This window comes from Hypanus sabinus, unplaced genomic scaffold, assembly GCF_030144855.1.
Source record: "Hypanus sabinus isolate sHypSab1 unplaced genomic scaffold, sHypSab1.hap1 scaffold_202, whole genome shotgun sequence".
NCBI classification, from domain to species: Eukaryota; Metazoa; Chordata; class Chondrichthyes; order Myliobatiformes; family Dasyatidae; genus Hypanus; species Hypanus sabinus.
The window spans coordinates 500612-520857 of NW_026780120.1; the positions used below are offsets into that span (position 1 = coordinate 500612).

General features: G+C 46.4%; 1 protein-coding gene across 1 annotated transcript in view; it reads right to left on the minus strand.

Annotated features, from left to right (window-relative positions):
* Positions 1-3106: 3106 nt before the first annotated feature.
* The window catches only part of LOC132387598 (oncoprotein-induced transcript 3 protein-like), a 31563-nt gene continuing 14423 nt past the window's right edge, over positions 3107-20246 (minus strand). Inside the window, exons 3-9 of the mRNA XM_059959970.1 lie at positions 13229-13376; positions 12832-12908; positions 12098-12262; positions 6433-6580; positions 6037-6113; positions 5304-5468; positions 3107-3165 (exon numbers count right to left, since the gene is read on the minus strand). Coding sequence (XP_059815953.1) covers positions 3107-3165; positions 5304-5468; positions 6037-6113; positions 6433-6580; positions 12098-12262; positions 12832-12908; positions 13229-13376 — 839 coding nt within the window. The remainder of the gene's footprint in view (positions 3166-5303; positions 5469-6036; positions 6114-6432; positions 6581-12097; positions 12263-12831; positions 12909-13228; positions 13377-20246) is intronic.

Genomic DNA, 20246 nt, shown 5'->3' on the forward strand with positions numbered 1-20246 from the left:
CCACACCCACCCCACCCTTTGACAGCTTGATTCCTCCCCACACCCTCATCAAGTATTTATGTCAATATACGTACAGACAGGGACAGGGAGAGAGAGAGAAAAAAGGGCAGGGGTGGGGTCAGGGAGAGAGTGTGCACAGGTAGTGAAGTGAGGCAGAGAACGAGGGAGGGGCAGACAGTGAGGGGTGGAAAGTGGTAGTGAGAAAAGAAAGAGAAAGATGGTTGAATCCAGAGTGAGAGACAGAGACATGGAATATGGGATTTCCCAATTACCTGCGTTGGTCAGATTTATGGACATGGAAAATGATGTCAGTTACATCCACATGTAAGATTAGAGCAGTACATGGTCATCGGTGCAGAAGTTTAGAGCTCCTGGTATTGGGTGTCGTGTGTTAATGAGGAGTGAAGTCTTGTGATCACATAGTGAATGGACTCTTGGAGGAACACGTCATGGGAACAAGCCCTTTGACCAAACTGATCCATGCCAACCAACGTGGCAAACTGAACTGGTCGCCTTTGCCTGAGTTTGGTCCACATCCCTCTTTCATTAACAATCCACATTCTCATACAAATGTGTCATAAATGCTGTCTTTGTGTTTATCCCACATCCCTCTATCATTAACAATCCACATTCTCATACAAATGTGTCATAAATGCTGCTTTGTGTTTATCCCACATCCCTCTATAATTAACAATCCACATTCTCATACAAATGTGTCATAAATGCTGCTTTGTGTTTATCCCACATCCCTCTATCATTAACAATCCACATTCTCATACAAATGTGTCATAAATGCTGCTTTGTGTTTATCCCACATCCCTCTATCATTAACAATCCACATTCTCATACAAATGTGTCATAAATGCTGTCAATATGTTTATCCCACATCCCTCTATCATTAACAATCCACATTCTCTTAGAAATGTCTCATAAATGCTGTCTTTGTGTTTATCCCACATCCCTCTATCGTTAACAATCCACATTCTCAAACGAATGTCTCATAAATACTGTCTTTGTGTTGATCTCACATCCCTCTATCATTAACGATTCACATTCTCATACAAATGTCTCATAAATGCTGTCTTTGTGTTTATCCCACATCCCTCTATCATTAACAATCCACATTTTCATAGAAATGTCTCATAAATGCTGTCAATATGTTTATCCTTCACCTTCTCCCTCCTCAATCACTCCAACCACCTCCCTCACCCAGACATCCCTCACACCACATCCAGTCATTCCCTTCCTCAGTAACATCAGGTCTCTCTATGAACCAGGGGGCACATCGCCTGCTGAAAGCTAAATACGTGTCATTCAAGTCTGGCGACTCAGGTCTGTACCAGTAAACCAGGTATGACTTGCAGAGGGTATTCAAGGCTGAAGAGACAATTTAGAACTCCCCATTCCTCTTACCCTCTCCCTGCCACCACAATTTCCCTCTCTCTAGTCTCCTACCGGCTCCTCTCCCCACCATCTCCCCTGACACTGTCATTCATATTGTAGTGCCCTGCATGGTGAGTGGGTGTAAGAGTGAATGTGAGTCAGTGTGGGGAAGTGGGGGAGGGAGAAAGGGAGAGGGCGGTTGGAGAGAGGGGGTGGTGGGAGGGGGGAAGCGAGAGGGGTGGGAGGAGAGTGGGAGAGGAGACAGGGGAGAGGGGGGAGAGGGAGAGGGGGAGAGAGAGGCGGGAGGGGAGTGGGGAGGGAGGGGCAGGGGAGCGGAGGGGGAATGTGCCTGTAACATAGGATGGATCCTGTATGCACCCTCCAGTCGATGATCCTTTGGGCTATTCCCCTGTGGAAGTCTCCTGGTCTGTAATGAAGGAACAGAGACAGGGACAAGTGGAAACACTGAAACTGGTCATCACAATGGGACAGGAGTTCAGGAAATGTGAGACTGGGTCTGTGGTGAAACCAACACCATCCCTCTCCTTCCCAATCCCCCGTCACTACCCTCAGTCTGACACAGGATGAATTTTAGGGACTGACCATGGGGAACAACATTCCATTCAGTGATCCCCACCACAGATACCTGAGCTTGTAGATCGTTCCAGGGTGGTGGTCAAACCTGGACCAGGTTCTCCTGTCACTGTTCCCTGGGGTTCCTGAGTGTCGTCCAAATGGGGATCTGTGAGGAGAGAGACAGGGTCGGTGGGGTCAGGTGAGAGATTAAAATAAAGAGGATAGCAAAAATCTGTTAAGGATGAACCTGGCTGGGAGGTAACAGTCTGTGAGAATCCAATAAACATCACAGGTCCAACAGATCAAACCTCTCATCCCCAACATTAGACAGACAGACATACTTTATTGACATTAACATTACTCCTCTCCTAGAATACAGTCCACACCTCTCTCCCTAAATTCCCCCTCCTCCTTTCTCATGCAGAGTAATGTGGAAACATACAACATTCACAGCCACCGACTCTCATTTAGGTTCACTTTAGGAGACGGGTCTGATGTGATTATTATAATTACATAAAGTACTTTTACCGTACATTGTGTTGGGATCTCTTGGATTTCAATAAATGAGCTCTTATGGTATGTTCTTCAAAACCAGAGTTTTGAGAGCAAAATGTCGTCACGACAAGCGAAGGCCTAATTTGCATTATGAGAAATCACTGTGGACTACACCGGATTCTACTATGTGGTATGTTGCTCAGAAACTCCACAGCTGTGAAAGTGGGGAGTTTACTAGAAACTGATATACAGGAAACATGAGATCACTGAAAACTGACCTTTCGATCAGGCTGTTGATCTAGCGGAGTCTGATTGTTTTTAACAGTTTCTTTCTGCCTGGTCATGATGACGTTAAGCCTTTGAAGTTGTCCCTCCTTGGAAATCTCCTTCCTTGTTTTATGTTTAAAGAACTCTTCATGCAGCAAATGCCAAATCAAGTCTGCATATCCTTCACTAATAAATCCCAGAATGACTTTAGGGAGTTTGTTAAAATAGCTGATCGTCTACATTTAGCCAGGCAGTGGTGCATGAACCCTCTTACTTTCCCTGCTCCAATAAGCCTGGTCAGCAAGGCTTCCAACATAAGCATGCAAAACAGACTGCTAACCCAGGCTGTGAAACAGACACTGCCGGCTCTGTGTTATTACCACGGTCACTTTGGTGTGAACACTAGGAAGTGCCGACTGCCTTGCAGCTTCGACAGTGCCAGTGCTTTGAGACATCAGAGGTCTGTTCACACTTGTGGGTTGTAGATGCCAGGTTCATCTACTGAACATTACGGACACCCTTTCAGAGCGATGCTTGTGTGACACGGGTGCTCAAATGAGTGTGTCGTCAGTACCGCCTGTTGATGTGTAGTCAAAGACTGAGGACAGCTTGCTGGGGGCCGCCAACGACACCAGGATTGAGAATACGGGACACGACAGGTGATGCTCTGCTTCAGTGTGTAATGCGACACAAGGGACATCGTTCTGACTAGACCACTGCTCAGTGCCGATTTACTGTCTGTTCAGGGACTGTAAATCGATCTTTAAAACTGCTGGCACATGGACGTCAAGGACTTTGGGTCCTTTCCCTGCTCCCCCAGTAGGTTTCCCACAATGACTCTGTCAAGCCAACACACCACCACATGTGAGTTCACTTGACCTCTGGTCGAATTCTCAAACTTCACCAAGCCCACATTCTCCACTACAGTCATAATACATGGGGTCGAGCACCACATTTCCACAACCGGCCGACCAGTCCATGTCCACACGCAGAGACCGGATCCAGAGAAGCTGGCAACTGCGAAGATGAGTTTGTCAACATGGAAAGACTTGGCATCGTATTCCAGTCGAATAGCCCTGGGCTTTGCCCCTCCACACGGTCCCTAAGCCCATGTGGTGATAACCGATGCCTTTTCAATGCCCAATTGTTACCTGGACTCACACATCCAAGACGTTTTGGCACGTTTAGTTAGCAAGGTTTTTTTTTTTCAAAGTCGGTCTAGTTAGGGGCTACCATGTTCTTAGGGGGCACCGTCAGATTTCTGAACGATCCATGAACTCATGAATACGACCTCAATATTCCTCTTTTTGCACTGTTTATTTAATTTATTTTTGATTGGAACGTACAGAAATACTTTTGTCTTGCACTGTACTGTTGTCAAAAACAACAAATTTCACGAGATACATTAGTGATAATAATCCTGATTCTGATCCCGAATCTCTGACCACTGACCATAAATCGATGTCCTCTAGTTATATTCACCCTGATCAGTGGTAATATTCCCAGCAGGACATCCCACACCACCAGCTTCAGGAACATTTATCATCCCACAACCATCAGACTCCTGACCGGCGTGGATAACTTCACTCACATCAACTCTGAACTGATTCCACAACCTACAGACTCACTTTCAAGGAATCTACAACTCATCAGCTGAGTACTATTTAATATTTGATTTGCACAATCTGCCTTCTTTTGCACATTGGTTGTTTATCAGGCTTTGTTTTTGTATAGTTTTTCCATAGATTCTGTAGTATTTCTTTATTTTCCTGTAAATGACTATAATAAAATGAATGTCAGGACAGTATATGGTAACAATCAAGTACTTTGATAATAAATCTTACATTGAACCTACCTGTACTCCTTGTAATCTTCTACACATTTTATATACTAGACTCAGATATACTGGACTCACTATCAGTATTTACTATGATAGGAAATTTGTTGCGTTGCTGCAGCTGTATGGTGGACAACAGAAGAATGTTTTAAATTACCATAGAAACTCATTTCAAAAGTTGAAAGAAAATTCATTACTTAATTTCAATTTTATTTAAAGTAAATTATCAGTGAAATGCAAACATTTGGACACCCCTGGGAGGAGGTGGCTGAATTCAGGGGGTGGAATTTTAAAGTGACTGGAGGAAACTATAGGGTGGATGTCAGAAATTAAGTTCTTTACACAGAGAGGGGTGGATGTGTGGAACACCCTACAAAGAGTGGTGGTAGAGACAGATATAATCCGGGCATTTAACAAACTCATAGGTACATGGGTGACAGAAACATGGAGGCTTATGTAGGAGGGAAGGGTTAGAATGATCTCAGAGTACATCTGCACAACATTGTGGGCCAAAGGGTCTGTGCTGTGCTGTACTGTTCTGTGTTCTATGATCTCTGTCACAGGTCAGACTGGGCAGTTTCATTCTGACCCCGGTGTGAAGGGGGATACGGGAAAGGTGATCACAGACCACGGGCAGGGCAGCCGACTGGAAAACTCAGCCCGTGGTGTGTGTTGGTGACTCAGGACGTCCCAGAATTTCCCCACAACTACCACACTGCTGTGTCACTGGGGAACGGTGACCTACCTGTACAGTAAACAGCATAACCCCAGTGTGTCGGATTCAGCCAATACACAAAGTAACCGGAGCAGTTCTTCACCTTGATCCCCTGGCTCAGGTAACAGGTGTGTGTATCCCAGGAGAAGCATATGGTCTTAATCACCTCCCCTTCTCCCACGTTGGGATGGGGACCTGGAATGAGATTTATAAACACTGTAAAATGTACCCAGTCCAACAGTAGCTGTTACGTCTTTGGACAGTGGGAGGAAACCGGAGAACCCGGGGAAAACCCATGTATCCCATGAGGAGGATGGATAGAGACTCCTTACAGATGACTCTGGAATTGACCTCTGAACTCTGACACCCCGAGCTGTAATAGTGACGCGCTAACCGCTACATTACCATGACAACCATTAATTTATCCCACTAAATGGTGAACAATGATATCTACAGACTCTCCCAACTCCCTGGAGATTGCCCCACCATTTAAGTGAGTCTGGGGTTGCTGAAACTCCTCCGGGTCGTATCCAGAATGGGGTCAGTGGGCAGATCAGTTCTGTAACCCAACTCCAGGAAGTTGTCACTCCTCCACCGGACTCCATGACGATACAGGACCGTAGAGCGGTCTGAGTGACTGTGGGGAGACCTCTCAGGGAGATAGGGTTCTATGTCCATGCTAGGGCCCTCTGAAGAGATCCAGGTTGTCAGTTTGACCTTCCCATGAATAACAGAGCCCCACTGTTGCTGATCCTGACCCTACCGGTTAACCATCCTGGGTAGTACCCGGAACAGTGATCCTGTGGAACGACCGTCTCGGGAATCTTCCATCCTCCGGAACTGAAACAACAATCAGAGGGTCAGTCCCTGATCTGAGGGAGTTTATTCACTCAGAGTGACATGGGAAATTACACTCACCATGTCTGTAACCTGTCTCTGGTCAATAACACCCCAATCCTTGGAATTCCCTCTCTGTTACACCTCCCCCTTGTCTCTACCCCAAGAATGTGGGATCTCCCCTCTCCCTCTATTTACCCCCCATCTCAGTGTAGTCACTGATGATCCCCGTCTCCCTGCATTTCCCATTCACACACCCCTTGTTCCCTTGTTTATATTCCGTTCTGTGTCCAGTTTCTCAGTGATTATCTCCTCACTTTACCTGTTAAATCTGTACCATCCCACTGCAAGATTTCCATCATCCATCCATTGTCCACCGGTACACTCAGTGTTGGAACAATTCGTGCTCCTCCAGGGCTGATCCAGGACGGTGTGGGTTACACACGGATCACCGAGTGCAGAGTCTGTGACTGAGGGACAGAACGATGTTCAGTGTTAATGTACAGCTCACGTTCCCCATCCTCTTTCTCTGCCAACCACAACCCCCATCCTGAAGTAAATGGAGGGGTCAGGGGATGGAGGCTAGCTGGTAGGTGAAGCCAAGTGGGTGGGAAAGGTCAAGGGCTGAAGAAGAAAGAATCTGATCAGAGAGGAGAGCCTGTATTGCTTCTCTTCCCCCCACCTTCTTATTTTAGTTCTTCTCCAGCCCTTTCCAGCCCTGATGAAGGGTCTCAGCACAAAACGTCCACTGTTCATTACTCACCATGGATGCTGCCTGACCCGTTGAGATTCTCAGCATTTTCTGCAGATTTTCAACATCTGCAGAATCTCGTGTGTTTGTAACTGACATGGGCAGTAGGTACGAGGGAGGGAGGGAGGGAGAGGACACAATATGAATACAGAGTGGGTACTGGGCTGTGCCACATGAATTTGATACACAGGAGCTGTGAAAAATCCACAAAACAAACCACATTGTGCACTGCGTTCAGTAGAGAAATGGGCCGTTCTGCCCACCACCCCCAGACAGACCATTTCCCAACTAAATTACTCCCATGTGCCGGCGTGAGGACGATATCCCAGACAGACCATTTCCCAACTAAATTACTCCCATGTGCCGGCGTGAGGACGATATCCCAGACAGACCATTTCCCAACTAAATTACTCCCATGTGCCGGCGTGAGGACCATATCCCAGACAGACCATTTCACAACTAAATTACTCCCATGTGCCGGCGTGAGGACCATATCCCAGACAGACCATTTCCCAACTAAATTACTCCCACGTGCCGGCGTGTGGTCCATATCCCAGACAGACCATTTCCCAACTAAATTACTCCCATGTGCTGGCGTGAGGACCATATCCCAGACAGACCATTTCCCAACTAAATTACTCCCATCTGCCGGCGTGAGGACCATATTCCAGACAAGATGGCACCGAGCTGTGGTTCATAGACACTCTCGGACCCTGCTCCCTGTTCAAACGCCAATGACATGGACGTGTTACAAATCCGTGATCCAAGATCCGGCATACACATCACTGAGTATCTCACGTGGTCTGAACATACTGGCTGTGTGGTGTAAAAGCACAACAGCGCCTCTTTCATCTCGGACAGTTGAAGAAGTTTGGTATAGGCCTCTAAATCATAAGGAGCACAACTGAAAGCATCCTGTCTGGCTGTATCACTGTCTGGTATGGGAACTGTACCTCCCTCAGTCGCAGGTGCAGACAGCTCAGCACATCTGTAGATGTGAACTTCCCACTATTCAGGACATTTACAAAGACAGATGTGTAAAAAGGGCCTGAAGGATCATTGGGGACCCGAGTCACCCCAACCACAAACTGTTCCAGCTGCTACCATCCGGGAAACGGTACCGCTGCATAAAAGCCAGGACCAACAGGCTCCGGGACAGGCCATCAGACTGATTAATTTACATTGATACAACTGCATTTTAATGCTATATTGACTGTCCTGGTGTACATACAGGTGTCCCCTCCTTTACAAAGGTAGCACGTTCCTACAAAACCTTTCTTAAACCGAAATGGCGTAAGCGAAGAACCATTAATTTATATGGGAAAAAATTCGTAAAAGCGAAAATCTTCTTTTTAATGTGAAAACTGGTTACAAATGTAGATCTTTTGTAAAAGTGAAGTGGCGCAAACGAACCTTCGTAAATCGTGGGACACCTGTATTTTTTATTACAAATGACTATATTTTGCACTTTGCCCCTTCAGACAGAGACATAACGTAAAGATATTTACTCCTCATTTACGTGAAGGATGTAAGAAATAAAGTCAATTCAATTCTCCGTCTCCCTCCAAAGTCTCTCTCTATCTCCATCTCCCTGACTCTTACAAACTCCCTCTCTCCTCAGTCTCTCACTACTTCCCTCACACCTCGATCTCATCATCTCCCCCCTCTCGCTACCTGCTTCTCCCCTCGGACTACCCCAGCCTGTCCATCCCCTTAGTGTCTGCGTACATCCCTCTTCCCTCTGTCTCAAACTAACCACAGCTCCTTCGCTACCTCCCTCTCTCAATAGACAATAGGTGCAGAAGTAGACCATTCGGCCCTTCGAGCCTGCACCGCCATTCTGAGATCATGGCTGATCATCTACTATCAATACCCGGTTCCTGCCTTGTCCCCATATCCCTTGATTCCCCTATCCATAAGATACCTATCTAGCTCCTTCTTGAAAGCATCCAGAGAATTGGCCTCCACTGCCTTCCGAGGCAGTGCATTACAGACCCCCACAACTCTCTGGGAGAAGAAGTTTTTCCTTAACTCTGTCCTAAATAACCTACCCCTTATTCTCAAACCATGCCCTCTGGTACTGGACTCTCCCAGCATCTGGAACATATTTCCTGCCTCTATCTTGTCCAATCCCTTAATAATCTTATATGTTGCAATCAGATATCCTCTTAATCTCCTTAATTCCAGCGTTTACAAGCCCAGTCTCTCTAATCTCTCTGCGTCAGACAGTCCGGACATCCCAGGAATTAACCTCATGAATCTACACTGTACTTCCTCTATAGCCAGGATGTCCTTCCTTAACCCTGGAGACCAAAACTGTACACAATACTCCAGGTGTGGTCTCACCAGGGCCCTGTACAAAGGCAAAAGAATTTTCTTGCTCTTGTACTCAATTCCCTTTGTAATAAAGGGCAACATTCCATTAGCCTACTTCACTGCCTGCTGCACTTGCTCATTCACCTTCATTGAATAATGAACAAGGACTCCGAGATCTCTTTGTATTACTCCCTTACCCAACTCTACACCATTCAGATAATAATCTGCCTTCCTGTTCTTACTCCCAAAGTGGATAACCTCACACTTATTCACATTAAACGCCATCTGCCAAGTATCTGCCCACTCACCCAGCCTATCCAAGTCACCCTGAATTCTCCTAACATCCTCATCACATGTCACACTGCCACCCAGCTTAGTATCATCAGCAAATTTGCTGATGTTATTCTCAAGGCCTTCATCTAAATCGTTTATGTAAATCGTAAAAAGCTGTGGTCCCAATACCGAGCCCTGTGACACCCCACTAGTCACCACCTGCCATTGTGAGAAACACACATTCACCGTTACCCTTTGCTTTCTATCTGCCAACCAGTTTTCTATCATGTCAGTATCTTCCCCCCAATGCCATGAGCTCTGATTTTATCCGCCAATCTTTTATGTGGGACCTTATCAAATGCCTTCTGAAAATCGAGGTACACTACATCCACTGGATCTCCCCCGTCTAACATCCTGGTTACATCCTTGAAACTCCAACAGATTAGTCAAGCATGATTTGCCCTTGGTAAATTCATGCTGGCTCGGCCCAATGCTATCACTGCTATCTAGATATGCCACTATTTCATCCTTAATAATGGACTCTAGCATCTTCCCCACCACGGGTGTTAGGCTGACAGGACGATAGTTCTCTGTTTTCTCCCTCCCGCCTTTCTTAAAAAGTGGAATAACATTAGCCATTCTCCAACCCTCAGGAACTGATCCTGAATCTAAGGAACATTGGAAAATGATTACCCATGCATCCGCAATTTCCAGGGCCACCTGATTTAGTACCCTAGGGTGCAGACCATCTGGACCTGGGGAGTTGTCAGCCTTCAGTACCATCAGTCTACTCATCACCATTTCCTTCCTAATGTCAATCTGTTTCATTTCCTCTGTTACCCTATGTCCTTGGCCCATCCATACATCTGGGAGATTGCTTGTGTCTTCCCTAGTGAAGACGGATCTAAAGTACTCATTAAATTCTTCTGCCATTTCTCTGATTCCCATAACAATTTTACCCAATTCATTCTTCAAGGGCTCAACATTGTTCTTAACTATCTTCTTTCTCTTCACATATCTAAAAAAAGCTTTTGCTATCCTCCTTTATATTCCTAGCGAGCTTGCATTCGTACCTCATTTTTCTCCCCGTATTGCCTGTTTAGTTAAGTTTTGTTGTTCCTTAAAAATTTCCCAATCATCTGTCCTCCCACTCACCTTAGCTCTGTCATACTTCCTTTTTTTAATGCTATTCAATCTCTGACTTCCTTTGTCAACCACTGGGGCCCCTTTCCCCCTTTTGAATCCTTCCTTCTCTGGGAGATGAACTGATTTTGCACCTTGTGCATTATTCCCATTGCTGTTCCACTGTCTTTTCTGCTAGGATATCCATCCAGTTAACTTTGGCCAGCTGCTCCCTCATGGCTCCATAGTCTCCCCTATTCAACTGCAACACTGACACCTCCGAGCTGCCCTTATCTGTCTCAAATTGCAGATAAAATCTCTCCTTGGTGTTCCCCTCTCTCTATGCTCGGTCTCACACCAACACCCACTAACCTTGGTCTCTCCTCATGTTCTCCCCTCAGTCTCTCTCTACCATATGTAGGCCTCAGCCTCTCCCTACCTCCCCCTCCCCTCGGAATCTCCGTACCTCACTAATTCCTCACTCTGCCTCCCTTCAATTTCTCCTTACCAGCACCCCCTCTGGTCTTACCCTACCTTCCCTCCCAAGTCGCACTCTACCTCCCTTTCCACTCGCACGCCCTATGACCCTCCACCATCAGTATTTCCCCAATTCCCTCTCTCCTCAGTGTCTCCATTCCATAGTCAACTCACAGTCACACCACAACTCACTCCCACCGCGGTCTCTCTCTACTCTCACTGCCTCACGCTCTCCTTTAGACCCTCGCCACCTCACGCTCTCCCCTCGGACCCTCGCTGCCTCACCCTCTCCCCACAGACTCGCCATCTCGCCTACCTTCCACTCCCCTCGGCCCCTCCCTTCCTGACTCCTCTCAGTCTCTGCATGTCCCTCACCCCTTGGCATCCCCGTCTCCCTCACCCCTCAGCCTCTCCATGTCTTCCCTTCCCCTCGGCCTCTCCCTGTCGCAACTCCCTCGGCCTCTCCGCTATCTCCCCCTCCACTCGGCCTCCCATTTCCTCTCTCAGCCTCTCCCCTACCGCCCCCTACATTCGGCCTCTAACATTCTCCCCTTTGCCTCTCCCTATCTTCCCTTAATTGAGCCACTTTCTGTCTTCCTCTCCCCTCGGTCTCTCCTTATCCTCCTCTCCCCTTGGTCTCTCCTTATCTTCCTCTCACCTCGGTCTCCCTCCATCTCCCTCTCCGCTTGGTATGCCACTCCCCCCTCTCCCCTCACTCTCACCACTGCTCCCTCCATTTCCTGTCAGCCTCACCCTCCCTCACTCCAGGGGATGGGTAGACTCTCTCCCGGCAGCTGACACAGCATTGTGGGCCGAAGGGCCTGTGCTGTGCTGTACTGTTCTGTGTTCTATGATCTCTGTCACAGGTCAGACTGGGCAGTTTCATTCTGACCCCGGTGTGAAGGGGGATACGGGAAAGGTGATCACAGACCACGGGCAGGGCAGCCGACTGGAAAACTCAGCCCGTGGTGTGTGTTGGTGACTCAGGACGTCCCAGAATTTCCCCACAACTACCACACTGCTGTGTCACTGGGGAACGGTGACCTACCTGTACAGTACACAGCGTTACTCCGGGGTGTCGGCTTCAGCCGATACACAAAGTAACCGGAGCAGTTTTTCACCCTGATATCTCGGCTCCCAAAACAGGCGTTTTCACCCACAGTGAAGCAGACGGTCCTGGTCACCTCCCCCTCTCCCACATTGGGATGGAGACCTGGAATCAGATTTATAAACAGTGTAAAATGTACCCAGTCCCACAGTACCCGGTACGTCTTTGGACAGTGGGAGGAAACCGGAGAACCCGGGGAAAACCCATGCATTCCATGGGGAGGACGGACAGAGACTCCTTACAGATGACACTGGAATTGAACTCTGAACTCTGATGCACTGAGCTGTAATGGTGATTATGCTAACCACTATGTTACCATGGCAACCGTTAATTTATCTCACTAATTGGTGAACGATGATGTCTGCAGACTCCCCCAACTCCCTGGAGATTGCCCCAACACTGAAATGAGTCTGGGGTTGTTGAAACTCCTCCGGGTCGTATCCAGAATGGGGTCAGTGGACAGATCAGTTCTGTCACCCAACTCCAGGAAGTTGTCACTCCTCCACCGGACTCCATGACGATACAGGACCGTGGAGCGGTTTCAGTGACTGTGGGGAGACCTCTCTGGAAGATGGGGTTCTGTGACCATGCTAGGGTCCTCTGAAGAGATCTGGGTCATCGTTTGACACTCCCCAAAAATAACTGAGCCCCACTGATGTAAACTCTGACCCTACCGTTTAACCAGCCTGGGTTCTCCCCGGAGCAATGATACTGTGGAACGACCGTCTCCGGAATCTTCCATCCTCCGGAACTGAAACAACAATCAGAGAGTCAGTCCCTGATCTGAGAGAGTTTATTCACTCAGAGAGACATGGGAAATTACACTCACCCTGTCCGTACCCTGTCTCTGGTCAATAACCCCCGCAATCCTGGGAATTCCCTCTCTGTTGTACCTCTCCCTTGTCTCTACCCTGAGAATGTGGGATCTCCCCTCTCCCTGTATTTACTCCCCATCTCAGTGTAGTCACTGATGATCCTGGTCTCCCTGCATTTCCCATTCACACACCCCTTGTTCCCCTGTTTACCTTCCCATCTGTGTCCAGATTCTTAGCAATGATCTCCTCACTTTACCTGTTCAGTCTGTACCAAACCACTTCAAGATTTCCATCATCCATCAATTGTCCTCCGGTGCATTCAGTGTTGTAACAATTTGTGCTCCTCCAGGGCTGATCCAGGACGGTGTGGTTTACACACGGATCACCGAGTGCGGAGTCTGTGACTGAGGGACAGAACAATGTTCAGTGTTAATATACAGCTCATGTATCCCATCCTCCTCCTCTGCCAACCACAACCCCCATCCTGAACTAAATGGTGGGGGAGGGGAGGGAGGCTGACTGGAAGGGGATAGGTGAAGCCAAGAGGGTGGGAAAGGTCAAGGGCTGGAGAAGAAAAAATCTGATCAGAGAGGAGAGTGGACAATAGGAGAAATGGCAGGAGGAGTGGACCCAGGGGGAAGTAATAGTTTGGTGCTAAGAAGTAAAAGGGGAATAGACGAAGGGGGAGGAGAATTTTGTTTACTGGAAGGTGAAATCGATATTCGTACCATTAGGTTGGAGGCTACGCAGAAGGAATATAAAGTGTTGCTCCTCGACTTTAAGGGGATTTATCTTGTCACAAGAAAAGGCTATAGATCAACAACATTGGAAAGGGACTGGGAATCGGAATTTAAATGTTTGGCCATCGGGAAATCCCGTTTATAGCGGATGGTGTATTGATGCTTGAGAAGCAGTCCCCCAGTTTACAATGAGTCTCTCCAATGTAGAGGAGGCCACAATGGGATCAATAGATATTCCCGGCAGATTCAGTGAACTGATGCCTCACCTGGAAGGAGTGTTTGGGGCCGTCAATGAAGGTGAGGGAGGAGGTGAATGGACAGTTGCAGGGATAAGTGCCTGGAGGGAGATCAGTGGAGGGAGGAGGGACATCATGGAGAGAGCAATCCCTGCAGACGGTGGTGGGCAGGGTGAGGAAAGGATATGTTTTGCAGTCGGGTCCCTTTGGAGATTGAGGAAATTGTGGAGGATAATGTTTTGGATGCTGAGGCTGAAGTGGTGGTAGGTGAGGACGAGGGGAAGATGGAGTGAGTGTAGATGTTTGGGAAATGGAGGAGATAAGGGTGAGGGAAACATCAATAGTAGAGGGAGGGAAACCCCATTCATTAAAGCAGGAGGACATCTCTGATACCCTGGAATGGAAACCACATCCTGAGAACAGACATGGTGGAGTCACATCTTGTGCCAAGATGAGGCCACCCTCAAGGTGGAGGAGCAACACCTCATATTCCATTTGGATACCCTCCAACCTGATGGTATGAATATCGATTTCTCCTTCCGATGAACAAAATTTACTCCACTCCCTTCCTATATTCCCATTTTGATCTTTTACTTCTCACCTGCTTTAAACTTCCCCCTGGGTCTCCTCCTCTTTCCGTTTCTCCAATGGTATTCACTCTCCTCTCCTATCAGTTTCTTTCTTCTCCAGCCCTTGACCTTCCCACCCACCTGGCTTTACCTGTCACCTTCCAGCTAACCACTCTGCACCCCCCCCCCAACCTTTGTTCTGTCATCTTCCCCCTGCCCTCTCAGTCCTAAAGAGGGGTCTTGGCCCAAATTATCAACTAACTATTCATTTCCATAGATGCTGCCTGACCTGCTGAATTTCCCCACCATTGTGTGTGTGTGTTGCTACATATTACTATATAATACCCTGAGATTCAGTTTCTTCCCGGCATTCACAGTGAAACAAAGAAATACAATAGAATCAATGAAAAACTACACACAAACAAAGACTGACAAGCAACAAATGTGCAATAGAAATCAACAAAGACAATATCCATCAGTCAGGACTCCACCACCCAGGACATGCCCTCTTCCTATTACCACCATCAGAGAGGAGGGACAGGAGCCTGAAGACACACACTCAACGTTTCAGGAACAGCTTCTTCCCCTCCGCCATCAGATTTTTGAATGGACCTAGAAATACTAAAAATACCTCCAGTCCAAACCAAAAAGAAAAGCCACACAAATAACTGAAAATGATGCAGCAAGAAAATAAGGTCCTATGGGAAGAAGAAAGCAAAACAACATCTTAAAATGTAAAAAAAGAGAATGTATCTCCATTGAAAAAAAAAATCAAAGACCAAATCATTTACTAAATAGTTTCAAAAAATAAAGAAAAAAGCAGAATCCCAAAAGGGAACAGAAAAGTTAATCTAAAAATACTAAAAAAAACCTACAGTAAAAACCAGAAGAGAGAACCCTCGCATTCTCACTGACCCAGTCAATAAGCTGGTAAATAGCTTAGAAATTTAAGTAAAAACCAAAAATAAACTAACCCAAGTCAGGCCGTAGTAGAGGAGGTTTGCTGGTCAAAATAATTTTTGAGCTTCATTTAATGTCTTGAAGAGCAAACGGGAATTATCAGAGAGAATGATCCTCCATCGAGCAGAAAAAAAGCTGAACAGAAAACCATTCAAAAAAACTTCGACATCAGAGATATAAACGCCATTTATTCCTTCAGAATGTCAGGGGTGAAATTTTCAATGAAGCGGAATTTCAAATCTTTAAATTCAAACATGCCTTTCCACCGAGCAAAGCGATTCAGATGTTACTTGATATGAACGTAATGGAGACGAATAATTTCTGGCCGTGGATGATTAGATTTTGGATGTAAAGGGCAATGGACAAGGTCGATTAATAGAGGGCCATCCAAGACTTCTGTGCCGAACACATCGAATAAAAATTAAGAAAAGAATTTTATAGGATCACCCTCCTCAACATCTTTAGGGAGCCCAATTATCCATGGATTCTGCATTCAAGATCGATTTTCAAGGTTGATAACTTTAGTTTTATAACAATCCTGTTGTTGAGATATCGAAGCTAAATTTTGTTCCAAAGTTGTGATTATTCGGTGTCTTTGCCGAGTGCCTTCATCAAGTTCTGAATTTGTTGCTTGCTGCAGTTCAACTTCACGTTTCAGCGATCTAAAATTATCCTCGACAGTCATTAAAACTCCTTCAAACATGGCAAATTTTTGAGTCACTGTATCATCTATAAGTTTCCACATTGCTTCAACAGTTAACGGAGGCTGCTTAGATTGTTTAGAATCACCATCTCTTTTTCCATTCGGATCCGAACCTTTCCCGTTTTTTGCTTCTCGTGATCTGGTATTGATTTCCAGTGAATTAAAGTCAAAGTCCAAACGTATATCTGTGACATAAACCTTTTGGCGTAGGTATAAAAGAGAGTAAATAAGGGTGGCTACAGGTAATGAAGGTAAAGGGAATGGAGCAAAGCCCAAATAAGCCTCACTCCATGAGCGCCACCAGGAGACTAATCCCTTGAGATGTTCCCACAAGCAATGATCTCCTTTAAGGACTCTTTATCTCGTTATTTTATAAGGAGGGTGTGGAGAGGATGGTTCCTCTGGTGGGGGTATACAGAACTAACGGACAAAGCCTCAAAATTGAGGGGTGACCCTTCAGAACAGAGGCAAAGAGAAATTTCCTTAGCCGGAGAGTAGTGTATCTGTGGAGTGCTCTACCACAGATTGTGGCGGAGGCCGAGTTCATGTGTATGTTTAAGGTGGAAGTTGATCGTTCAGGGCATCAAAGGATATGGCAAGAAGGCAGATGAACGGGGTTGTGGGATCCAGAATCAGCCATGCTTTTTCGATCGGGAGTAGAAGGGCGGCGTGAGAGCTGAATTCCGAAAGAAGGCAGCTTTTTTGGAAACTTCTTGGAGTACAAGAAGGGTGAGACTGCACAGGCACGTGTGACAGCGTGGAGAGTTTAAAAAGACCACCCTATACAGCAGGCAGCGGTCGGAGCGGGCAGTGGAGTGCAAGGTGTTGGCTCAACGGGCTTAGGCAGAAACGGGAAGAGGCGAGAGTCAGGCACCAGCTCTTTCTTCCCCTTGGCGAATCGGCCCGGACAGAAAATGGAACAGCAGGGCTCACACTGCTAACGGTACAAGCTAACGGTTTAAAAAGTTTGTGTGTTTGGCGAGGTACGTGAGTGAGTAGACTTATTTTTTCCTTATTTCATTCCTGTAGTATTAGGTAGCATGTCCGCAGGATTTGTGCTTTGTTCAGGGTGTCAGACGTGGGAATCCTGGGAGTCGTCCCGCCTCCCTGGTGGCCACGTCTGTGCCAGGTGCAGAGATGCAGCTCCTCAGAGACCGTGTTAGGGACCTGGAGCTGCAGCCTGATGACCTATTGCTTACTAGGGAAAGTGAAGAGGTGATAGACAGGAGCTACAGGGAGGTAGTCATCCCTAGGCTACAGGGGTCAGAAAACTGGGTGACTGTCAGGAGAGGGAAGGGAAATGCCTGGATAGTGGAGAGCAACCCTGTAGCTGCCCCCCTCAGCAACAAGTATATCGTTTTGGATGCTGTTGAGGGGGATGACCTGACAGGTGACTGGATCTCTGGCACTGAGCCTGGCACTGTTGTGCAGGAGGGAAGGAGTGAGAGGATGAATGCAGTAGTCATAGGGGATTCCATAGTCAGGGGAACAGACAGGAGATTCTGTGAGCCTGACAGAGATACCCGCATGGCGTATTGCCTCCCAGGTGTCAGGATACGGGATGTCTCGTTTCGCGTCCAGAATATTCTGAAGGGAGAGAGCGAGCAGCCAGCTGTCTCGGTACATGTTGGTACCAATGACATAGATAGGAAAAGGGAGGAGGTCCTGAAGAGAGATTTCTGGGAGTTAGGAAGGAAGTTGAGAAGCAAGACCTCCAGGGTAGTAATCTCAGGATTGCTACCTGTACCATGTGCTAGCGAGGACAAGAATAGTAGGATCAGGCAGATGAATGCGTGGCTGAGAGACTGGTGCAGGGGGCAGGGCTTCAGATTTTTGGATCACTGGGATCTCTTCTGGGGGAAGTATGACCTGTTCAAAAAGGACGGGTTACACCTGAACCCGAAGGGGACCAATATCCTGGAGGGAAGGTTCAATAGATAGATAGAAAGATAGATAGATAGATAGATAGATAGATAGATAGATAGATAGATAGATAGATAGATAGATAGATAGATAGATAGATAGATAGATAGATAGATAGATAGATAGATAGATAGATAGATAGATACTTTATTCATCCCCAAGGGGAAGTTCAACATTTTTCCAGTGTCCCATACACTTATTGTAGCAAAACTAATTACATACAGTATTTAACTCAGTATAAATATGATATGCATCTAAAATCACCCTCCCAAAAAGCATTAATAAATAGCTTTTAAAAAGTTCTTAAATAGTTTACTGAAGTACATTGAGTGGTAACTTAAGCTCAGTCCTAACCCCGGCACTTTAACATGTCTTGCCCCGGTGGTTGAATTGTCGAGCCGAATGGCGTTGACAATAGAGCTGGTAGGGAGGATTTAAACTAATTTGGCAGGGGTGGGGGGAACTGGAATGATAGAGCAGAGGAGGGGGAAAACGGAAATAAGTCTATGATAGTGAGCAGTAAGGATGTCAGGAAGGTCAGGCAGGTGATGGGACAACTTTTCAGCCATTGGGAAGAGCTGCAGTGCAATCAATGCAGAAAGTGCCAGATACTGGACTTAAGGTGTTATACTTAAATGCACGCAGCATAAGGAATAAGGTGGATGAACTTGTCGTACAGTTACAGATTGGCAGGTATGATATTGTGCTCATCACTGAGACGTGGCTAAAGGATGCATGTCTCTGGGAGCTGAACATCCAATGATACACGGTGTATCGGAAGGATAGGCAGGTAGGTAGAGGGGGTGGCGTGGCTTTATTGGTAAGAAATGTTATTAAATCATTAGAAAGAGTTGACATAAGATCGGAAGGTACAGAACCTTATGGGTTGAGCTCAGGAATCGCAGGGGTAAAAGGACCATGAATGCAGTTATATACAGGCCTTGGAACAGCTGCAGTGATGTGGACTCCAAATTACAACAGGAAATAGAAAAGGCTTGCCAGAAGGGCAGTGTTATGATCATTGTGGGGGATTTTAATATACGAGTGGTTTGGGAAAATCAGGTTGGCAGTGGATCTCAAGAGAGAAAATTTGTAGCATGTCTATGGGATGGCTTTTTAGAACAGCTTGTTGTTGAGCACACTAGGGGGATCGACTGTACCAGATTGGGTATTATGTAATGAACCAGAGGTGACCAGAGAGATGGAGGTGAAGGAACCCTTAGGAGGCAGTGATCACAGCATGATGGAGTTCATTGTGAAATCTGAGGAGAAGCTGAAATGCGATCTGTCAATATTTCACTGGTGTAAAGGAAATTACAGTGGCATGAGAGAGGAACTGGCCAAAGTTGACTGGAAAGGGACATTAGTGGGAATGACGGCAGAGCAGCAGTGGCTGGAGTTTATGCGAGAAGTGAGGAAGGTGCAAGACAGATATATTCCAAAAAAGAAGAAATTTTTGAATGGAAAAAGGGTGCAACCGTGGCTGACAAGAGAAGTCTAAGCCAAAGTAAAAGCAAAGCAGAGGGCATACAAGGAAGCAAAAATTAGTGGGAAGACAGAGGATTGGTAAGTTTGTAAAAGCCTACGAAAGGAGACTAAGAGGGTCATTAAGAGGGAAAAGATGAACTATGAAAGGATGCTAGCAAATAATATCAAAGAGGATACTTAAAAGCATTTTCATGTATATAAAGAGTAAAAGACAGGTGAAAGTAGATATAGGACTTTAGAAAATGATGCTGGAGAAATTGTTATGGGAGATAAGGAGATAGCAGAGGAATTGAACAAGTATATTGCATCAGTCTTCACTGAGGAAGACATCAGCAGTATACTGGACACTCAGTATTGCCAGGGAAGAGAAATATGCGCAATCACAATTATGACAGAGAAAGTACTCAGGAAGCTGAACAGTCTAAGGGTAGATAAATCTCCTGGACCAGATAGAATGCACCCTCGTGTTCTGAAGGAAGTAGCAGCAGAGATTGTGGAGGCATTAGCAATGATCTTTCAAAAGTTGATAGATTCTGGCCTGGTTCCGGAGGACTGGAAGATTGCAAATGTCACTCTGCTATTTAAGCAGGGGGCAAGGAAGCAAAAAGGAAATTATAGAGCTGTTAGCTTCACATCGGTGGTTGGGAAGTTGTTG